Source organism: Mizuhopecten yessoensis, unplaced genomic scaffold (assembly GCF_002113885.1).
Source record: "Mizuhopecten yessoensis strain PY_sf001 unplaced genomic scaffold, ASM211388v2 scaffold5197, whole genome shotgun sequence".
NCBI lineage: Eukaryota > Metazoa > Mollusca > Bivalvia > Pectinida > Pectinidae > Mizuhopecten > Mizuhopecten yessoensis.
In genome coordinates this window covers 111308-121328 of record NW_018405928.1, presented here as the reverse complement: position 1 = coordinate 121328, position 10021 = coordinate 111308, and the positions used below count along the sequence as shown (strand labels likewise).

The window sequence follows — 10021 nt, the reverse complement described above, 5'->3', positions numbered from 1 at the left end:
AGGGGAAGTCAAAATGAAGCCAAGAGGAAAGTCAGTGCTTGATGTTGAGCCATATATAGGATTTACCGTACGGAAGAAACATAACATAACTGCATTTTCAGATAACTATAGTTATAATATTACCATAATTTTATTATCCTCAATTAAGTAATTACATGAATAAACGGTATTTTAAAAATATGTTTTATTTGTACAATAAACTAGTATATAGATATTGCGTTTACACTTGTTTTCATTTTGTGTAATTTTGTTCAACCTTTAACTTCAATAACAAATGGAATTATGGGTAATTTATTCAAATGGCGGAATGATTACAATGCTGACTATGGTTCCACTTCAGTGATTTGTAAAGAAGGGATGACCGACTTATTTGGTACTCCATGATTTTGACAGACACAACATATTAAAATGGAAAACGACGTGGATGTAGATAAACGTGAGGAAGTGTTCCACAACGCTGTCCGAGAATACATCGTAAGTTTTTAATGTCCGCAGTATAATCACTGTCATTTGGTTGCTTGATTCCTGTGGCTGTAATATAACATGTAGTAAAGCAGCTGCACAGAACTACATGTTTGTACATCTACTATCTCTCACAGGTAATGAGGTATACGTCAGTGTTACACAGAATGTTCTTTGTCGCTGTCTGTGGACTTGTGATACCATTTACATTAAAATTTCCCTTGCAGTTTAGTTGTTGTTTCAGTTCGCAGTGAGGGTGTGTCTGTTACATACTGATGCACGTATCATGTGCACGTGTCCAACCTGGTCTATGTTTGAATTGTTCTATTGGTCTGCAGAGTCTGCTAGTTATTTGGATTAAATAAGAATGAGAGAGATGTTAATTAAAACATATTTTACTGGATTTACAAGGAATTATATTAAAGTTAAAATGTTCGCATTAATAAAAGACTCGCTGGCAAAAGTGATAATTAATCTGTGTGATCAGTATGACCTAACCACAATAAAGTGCAGGGATTTTATTCAAAATATATAATCGGTCATCAGTGTTTCCCGAATGATCATTGATGATTTATCATAAAATAAAACAAAAATAAATAGTCGAGCATTTATCACCAAAGAGTGGTGGATTATCTGTAGTGACTCTGACTGTACCTTTACGTTATAAAGTAGATTCTGGTTCAGGTTTCTATACAATAGGAGAGAGAGAGAGCAGTTTATATTAGTTTTGGTAATTAGTTTTAGCACTTTTAAATGCCTCCAAAGTAGGGGTAAACACTTAATCTCCTTCCAGGTGGTTCCACTATATGAGTGTACGTACAAAAAACGAGTTCCTGTATAATGTTCACACTTGTATGTAGGGGATTGTATCGTGAGTGATGCTGCGATGCGATAAGTATAACGATACATGGGTTGCGATACGATATGCATGATGATATCTGGAAGGTATATTCAATGTGGATTAGCAGTTATTTGAAAACCTTTATCAGGCGAGTATAATAGGTACAATATAAAATAGCATTAAATACAAAAAATCTATGTAGACATCATTTAATTCTCGTATAACTTCACTTCTGGCTTCAAATCATAATTGAACTGAAGACAGACGAAGATCATTGGCAATATATTTACCGATTGCGATCTTCAATTGTTTTGAACAGAAATTGTCACATTTTGTCTTTATTCCCCAACATACATATGTAGAAGTAATATAAGACTGACTTGTTTTGACATCCTTTTTAATGTTAACCTTATTGACGTGAAACGTGATTTTTTTTTAACTGGCACTGTAGGAAGATCGAAGTATTGACGATTCATATGCGTGTACACGTTCAAGGTATTTCACGCATATTTCAGTTTTCTCTGACATTTATTGCAATAAAAGAACAATGTGTCCATCTCAAATACATAATTTTTGGATTTAGCAGATTTGAAAGTAAACCATTGCGAAATAAGCGACTTTAAATGTGCAGACGCCTTGACGTTATTCTCATCTTCTCCGTCAGCTATTTTGGTTTGTTGAGTGCTGAAACAATTTTTTCTTTGAAGAGTTCCAACAAGGGAGCTCGAGAGTACAAAATTAAAAGTAGCGTAGATATCACCATACAGTCTTGGTGCATCGTATAGTGGCCCTTGGATCCAATACATCCGTGCATAGGTGAATTGTTACACCTCTACTTGTACATACCCGGTAGGTACTGTGTAGGATTTTGCAGTTGTTTATAGGTACTGTGTAGGATTTTACAGTTGTTTATTACGGATGTTTCTATTATACTTTTTAACTAAGGCGACGGTACCAAAAATGGATCACCAAACCATCAGTTTCTGCATTCATAGAAAATTCAGCGGATGAATTATATTAGTTTATGGTTGTATGATCAAAAGAAGATTAATGATCAGTGTTCTAACCACCGAATACACAATAGCTTATAAGGGCTCACCCAAGATTTTTATAGAACACTCTGATGTCACCAATTGGCTTATCTGTGTTGTGTTTGTTTTTTTGCAATGTCATGGTTAGTAACCAAAATGGATCACAGATTGCATTTTGTAATGTTTTGTGCTCCAAATCGACATTTACTTTTCGACATTTTAAGTATTTCTATATTCTGAATTTATTCCTACAGTCCGAATCACAATACATAGTATTTGTAATGCACCAATTTTTAATAACGTAAACAAAAACTAAATTTCCAGTTTGAAGTACATCTCCCGATCATGATGCTATTTAAACTTATTAGTAAATCATCTCTCGACTAAAATTGATGCATAACTATGTATTTTAAGGATATTAAGTTTTGTACAAAAATAAATGTTGATACATTTATTCATTCAAAAGTATTTTTACAAAGAGTGATCCGATTTAGGTACCGATCCGATTTTGGTCCTGCCTCCTTACTCATAAATATAGTTAGAAATTTTGTTTGAAGGGAACTAGTACTGAGCAGTTGGATAGCCAAATAAGATACCTGTTTCCAGCTGTCCAATTGATGTTACGTATACTCGGTCAAATTCTAGGGCAACTAAAACATGATTCCAATACAATACATACATATATATAATATATTGGTACAGTAAAAGCCTGTTGTGATGCCACCCGTTAAACTGCCAAACCTGCATACAGCTATTAATTTACTAAGAACAAATTTTCCCGAATGTTAATGCATACGGCCATCCGCCATCATTTTCCCAAAACATATGGTTAAAATCACAATATTTTGACCTCGTTAAATGCTGCCAATTTGAGACGAGTACAGGTATATCCCTATGACAGGAATATTACATACGTGTGTACATAGTATTGTTACATGTGATTGCCGACTGATACATTTAATTACAATTTTGAAGAAAAAAAACGTATTCTGAAATAAATTATTATTTTATTAAAGTATAAGTTCAATTGGTGTGTGAACACTTTGGTTTAAAACTGTAAACCTGATATTCTAACTGCCAAACTCGTTATACTGCCAAAATCACAGAGGAAAAAAGGTGGCGGTATAACGAGGTTTTACTGTATATACATGCAACCTTGATGAAATATCTCGCCTTAGACATATAGTAGCTTGACACCCAACTTGGGGTGGTGGAATTATTTTCACAATGGACAAAAAAGATTTAGAGGTCAATTCCCCCACCTGCTCCCCCTAACCTGCAGGTCTAGGGGTAAAGTAGATTCAGGAATGCTATTGAGTGTTGACCTATGGCTATATAGGTAGAACTGTACCATGTAAGACTTTAAATCTAATTGCCTGTCATTCAATCTAAAGAAAGGTAATATTGATGGAGCAGGACCTAGCCTTGACCTATATTCAGACTTTAAACCTTTCAAATTGTTTGCATTTTTCACCAGTGCAATACTGCATTTGCACAATTTATAATATTCTTTCTACTTAAACTTTATTCTACGAATTTATAGAATGCATTTGAAATTAAAACAAAATTGTTTCTTACTGAACCATTTCTTAATGTATCTTTGTGTCACATAATCTGGAAGTAAAATTACCTTACCTGTAATTAAGTATCTATTGTTATGGATTTGCAATAGATGCCAGAGATAATCCCTAGCTTCCTGGTGTCAACAGGAAAAGATTATATTATAGGCCATCACCTAATTCCATTACACTAATATTAGTGGACATTTTAATTGTAACAATCCAGGTCTAGGTGTCACCTATCACTTTGAAGAACTTTAAGTTAAAAGTAATCGTCACCTGTCACTAAGTTTTGAGTAGTAAAGAATTTTCTACTTTCTGACGATAAATACAGGTTACTCATTTATGTAAGGGAAGTCTGAAATAGGTCTTACTCACACTCAGTCCCAGTTACTGTCTCAGTCTAACTCTCAGCCTCGGTCTCACTTTGAACCCTTACCTTGGATTTATTTCTAAATATATTCGGAACCTTTAAATACAAACATGGAACAGATGAAATTTATGTAGTGTGGATTACAGTTACGATGTGAATGTTTATTTCGCAGTAAAGAATACATTATACGTAAAGATAATTCAGTAGTACACAGTATAGACACAAATATATACAAGAACTGAATTTGTCAAGGAAAAAGTCAAGTCACCATATTTAAAATTGTAATCCCAGGGCCTTGCATGGTCACACATTGACAATTCAACATTATTCGAATTCCAATACATATAATCCAAATGTTCAAAAGATGTATGCAAGTATATAGTTTGATGAAGTTGTGATGTGTTTTACTACCCATTTACAATTTATATGTATATATCAAGTGAAATCTAAATTGTCTGGACATGTTAATATAATAGATAAACCAATGAGTTACATGTTTCTGTCTAGATTAGCCTATAGGTTTTAGCTATGGAGTGGCAGAAATAAAGTGGGACAATCCCCGGTAGCCAGCTGTTGTAATAATAAACTAACGGTTCCAAATTCTCATCCAGGTCTGGTTGTTCCATTTCCTTTATCTTTTAATGCATGTCTTGTGATATCACAGTTTGGGAGAGAGCTCGAGGGACTTTTGGTTCCCAGGATAAGGTCTGACAAGTGCTACAGTATATAAATATAAGAAATTGAACAAGTCAGTTAATGTTCGCTCATGATCATAAGAATATACAAACTCATCCATTTTCTTCAAAGTTATCAGGCTACCATAATGAAAAAGATGGCAGGCTATATACATTTGTATATCGCTTATCGGTATATTTAAATTGGATGTGCCATACAATCACCTGATTTTTGTTCTAGAAACTGGTATTTTCTGTCCAAATAACATATTATCTCTGAAATTTAGACTTGGGCATCAATGAAATAACATTTTCAGAAGAATGTCAAATGAACTAAATTATCAAAAACATTAAAGAATTAATCCGAAAAAAGAATGCAATGTTTGAGGTTATTTTCGTTCTTGTTTAATTCATTTTAATTCATAACTGCTGTATGTAGTTGTACCTGTGTGTACCAGGTATGTCAAGATTAGATTCCTCTTTGATGCAAATACTATCGCATGCTTACTTTTAAAATCAACTTTTGTAAGGGCCTGGCACTGAAAAACAGCCTGATATAAACACGGTGAGATTATATCTCTTCTCCAATATGAAACTGGAATGTAAACCATGGCAAAGTTCCATGTTTGTGTTCTTCCCTTAACTTCTAGGTCATGAGAGTCTTAACGTGATGACACTGGTTTTGTGTATACATACATTGTACTTAGTTTAATTTCTTACAGGGCTCTTCACGCTTTAATCCAAAAGCTGATCTTGATCACAGCCCAAAGTCATCAATTATTTAATTTGAATTCTCAATTTTTAATTAAAAAAAAAAATATACCAGATTTCATTAACTTTGCTGAGTCATCCAAGGTAAACAAATAACAACTTATTAATATGCATTTGAAAAAACCCCACCTGTTTTACTATATCACTTGTGAAAATAAGCTTGCAAACATTGTAAAAATCAGTTGAGTATATGAATAAAATAACCCTTTCATGCTAACAGGATTAGCACAGGGGTCTGGCCCCACTCCTAGGTCATAAGTCCAAGGGACATAACTCAAGCCCGATAAAGCAGTATCATAATATAACTATACAGATATTTTCTTACTTTTTAAAGCATCCATAGTACTTTTGACCATGTTATCAATTTTATAAATAGAAAGTTTTTTTTTCTCTTGAGGTCAAGGAGTAGTGTTTCGTCCAAATGGGTTAATTTTGGCATTTAAGTTTTTAAAAGCTGATTTTGCTATGAAGCGCATTTAGAAACAAGGAATCAAATATCAAATAAAGGAAGGGTGTTTTCCCCCTTGGTGTTCAAGGGTTGAGCCAAAAACAGAGATATAGTTTTAGTCATTATCATTTTGCTGTGATAACTGAACTTAAATGTAAACACTAAGTTAAGTTGATTGACACAGGTCCTCTCGGCCTGTCGTTGATAAACATTTTCTATAGTTTTCACATGTCAGTACATAAATATTTATACACTGTGTATGTGAAATATACAATGCTGGTACAATGCCACTAGGTATATAGGGTGGTGCTTGGGACAGATATTTAAGTAAGGGCTGCATGTCACTGTAGGCAGGCACAGTAGTCTAGTGGTAGAACGCTGGCCTAGTGACTGAAGGGTTGCGATTCGAGCCACGGCACGGCACTGTGTTGTATCTTTGAGCAAGATAATTTGCTTCGCTTGTTCCAGTCTACTCAGGTGTAAATGAGTACTTGGTTGGGTAGTGCAAGAATTGTTGAATGCTAGCTGAAATGGCAGCACTGGCTGTATGCTCCCCAGGAAGTTGATCATGAGAAAGATGTTGGCTGGTTGCAAAGGCCCTATAATAATAAATAATAATAATAATATACAACATTTGATATAGCGCCCTATCTAGCTAACATAAGCCACTCTAAAGCGCTTTACAGTACATAGATATACAATGTTTTACAGTCAATACAATTAGCATATATATTAATCAATACAATATTAAGGAATTCGCAGGAGCTGCCTTATCAGGCGCTAACTACTAGTCCTATGCCACCTGGCTAATATCTCCCTATGTGTGTATGCCTGCGTGTGTGCTGGAGATGTATAACCATGGTTACTAATTTGTGAACCGCTTTGAGACGACCTACAAACTAGGTTGTGATGAAGCGGTATATATAAGAACCTCCAATTACTGTGAAAAGTTGATGTTTACTATGAAAATATTTGTTGGGCTTGTAGAATTGTCTGGGCTATTTAATTCTGAAGATGAAATTGTACATGCTTGGTATTTCCATTAAACTTGTAGTAATCAAACTAGTCAGGCTCTGAGCAGATTGTACATGCATAGATAGCTACAGTCTATCTATTTTCTTCCTCTAATATTAACCAATTGCACCCAATCGTTCAAACAGAAATTACCCAAGAAACTTTGAATTAAACTGATTTTGAAAATTTCTTTTAACAAAATTACATGTGCTAACAAAGTGTAATATATTAATCCAATCATTATTTTCCCTGTAGATTTATGTAAATTTATATTTTGTGCAAAAATAAGAGGCTGTCTGCTAAATCAATGGTTGGACCATAGGTGGTGGGCACGTCTATCAAAAAAAATAAATTGAGTATATAAAACTTGAAGCTTATTGTCAGGTCTGTATGTGGTGTACATGTCTGTATATGTTATGTTTGCCTTTGTTGAAGGTTTGTTTTATCAAACACATGGCTGTTGGCTGAATAAATACTACAGTATACGTATACAGTGCCAGGTAATACTGTGTACATTGAATTGTTATCTTTTGTCATGAATCATCATAGTTGAAACACATCTATTTAATGTTTGTGAGATGACGGTATATAATGTATTTAAACGTTTTTGCTTTCTGTAGGCTACATTTAACAGCTTTTAAAAATATTTCATTTATCTTTGCTGTAGAAAATAGAGAGAGTGTTAGGTTGCTGACCAAATGCTGGGTCTGATGGTATGGAAAATTATGGGCATATATAAATGGTTTAGAGAAATGGTTGCAATCATTATATGTTGGCCTATTCCGTCTTTGCATATTGCAGAGTTATCTTCTCTTGGGAGCAGGTATTGATTGTTACGTCACTTGTTTGTGAGAGGAACGTCATCAATTTTTGAGAAAAGGACGTAATTTCACACACAAACCAATGACGTAACAATCAATACCTGCTCTCAAGAGGTGATAACTCTGCAATACGCAAAGATGGAATACTAGTGTTAACTTTAAAATTTACCTTTTTATACAATATATATGTAGTGAAGATGTTTTATATATGCAAGTAATGTTGTGATTTAATAACAATGGATTACTCATTTTGTAGATTGTATAAAGCACAACCAGTAACATGTAGTCATTATACGTTTTAGTCTATCAATTGCAAGTGATCATGATTTTCCATATGTTAATAAATACTTTTGACTGAAAAGTAATTTTAACATAAAAATAAAACCTATAATGATATCTACAGATCTAAATAAGTTACAATAACTTGAAACAATTCCAATATTTCATGCAAATATATGCAGAAATTTTGTTTCTTTCTTTATTAGTGACTGTATATATAATATAGCGGTATATAATAAATAATATTTAGTCGATCATTAGTCAATAATAATTTGATTTCATTTGTGACATCACAAGTTTGTTATTATACACACAGACCAGTAAGATTTACAATAATATGTTACGTACCTCATGTATTTCATTAATATCACTTTGTATTGCCCACTTAAATAAAGATTACATACATGTTTTTTTAAATTGTAGTATATGTACAAAAGGAAAATTCCAACTTCAAGTAACTGTATGGATTTAGGTTTTAGAATGATCGTGCACTACATGTATACAATATTATTTTTACAGTAAATGATTATACAATATATATAACATACATATTGTGGTTGATGAATATGACTTCATTATTTCAATATCAAGCAGATAAATCAAACAGATTGATGTGCAGGTATGTACTGTCCATTGTTGCTCAGTTGAATGCCAAAATCCTCTCCTTTTGGGCCTATATTATAGCTAATAGCCCTCAATTGCAACCTCAACAGGATGCATGCATATGTCTATATTTGATAATGAGTTTAAGTTGTAGGCTTATACAGTATAATTTGCATTTCTCAGTTATAATACATCTGGTAGCATCTGTATTTGGTTATAGATAACTGAGTAATAAGGCCAAAGAAAAAACCCAGTGTGTTTCTGTTAACACACCAGAAAGAGAAGATAAAAAGGGTAGATCAGACATCCCGTTTTAGTTTTTAGCTCATTTGCCCAAAGGGCAAGTGAGCTTATGGCATAGTGATCAGTCGTCCGTCTGTCCAGCGTCCGGCATCAACTTTTTTTTAGCTCATCTGGTCCAAAAGACCATGGTGAACTTATATTATGCCCTACCGCAGCACCCGGCCGTCCGGCAACTTTTCATTTAAAACGCTACTAGTTCTGAACAGCTTCGTGGATTTTGAATAAATTAGGCCTGCAGCATCCTTGGGCAATTTAAATGGGACTTAATTTTGTATAAACAGAGGGTGTTGGCCCCTCTAGGTGCATACAGGGGCAAGGCTTTAAAGGGGAATTTAAATCTGTAAAATCCTTCTTCTATACCAGTGGAGGAATTTTATCCAAATTTGGCCTGGAGCATCCTTGGGCAAGGGACTCAATTTTGTATAAACGGAGGGTGTGGCCCCCCTTGTGGCTAAGAGGTGGGACCCAATATGGTAAATTGAGGTTAATTTTTAGGTCACCTGAGACAAAGTCTCAAGTGACCTATTGCGATAGCCTTTTGTCCGTCGTCATCCGTCGTCCGTCGTGCGTCCGTAAACAATTTATATTTTCAACTTCTTCTCCAAAACCCCTGAACCAATTTCAATGAAATTTTGCAGGGACCTTCCATGGACAAAGGTCAACAAAAATAGTTGCAGGTTTAGTCCTAAGCCCCCAGGGGCCTGAGGGGCGGGGCCAAAAAGGGTCAAATTGACTAAAATTTCAAAAATCTTCTTCTCCAAAACCCCTGAACCAATTTCAATGAAATTTTGCAGGGACCTTCCATGGACAAAGGTCAACAAAAATAGTTGCCGGTTTAGTCC

At 34.4% G+C, this 10021-nt stretch overlaps 1 protein-coding gene across 4 annotated transcripts in view; it reads left to right on the top strand.

Moving 5' to 3' along the window:
* Positions 1 to 266: 266 nt before the first annotated feature.
* Positions 267 to 10021, top strand: part of LOC110450396 (protein LMBR1L-like) — a 30646-nt gene continuing 20891 nt past the window's right edge. For all 4 annotated transcript variants that reach the window (XR_002462971.1, XR_002462970.1, XM_021497883.1 and 1 more), the window contains exon 1: positions 267 to 474. Coding sequence is in view for 2 of the 4 variants with exons in the window: in XM_021497883.1 (XP_021353558.1) it covers positions 409 to 474 (66 nt within the window). In the remaining 2 variants the exon portion in view is untranslated. The remainder of the gene's footprint in view (positions 475 to 10021) is intronic.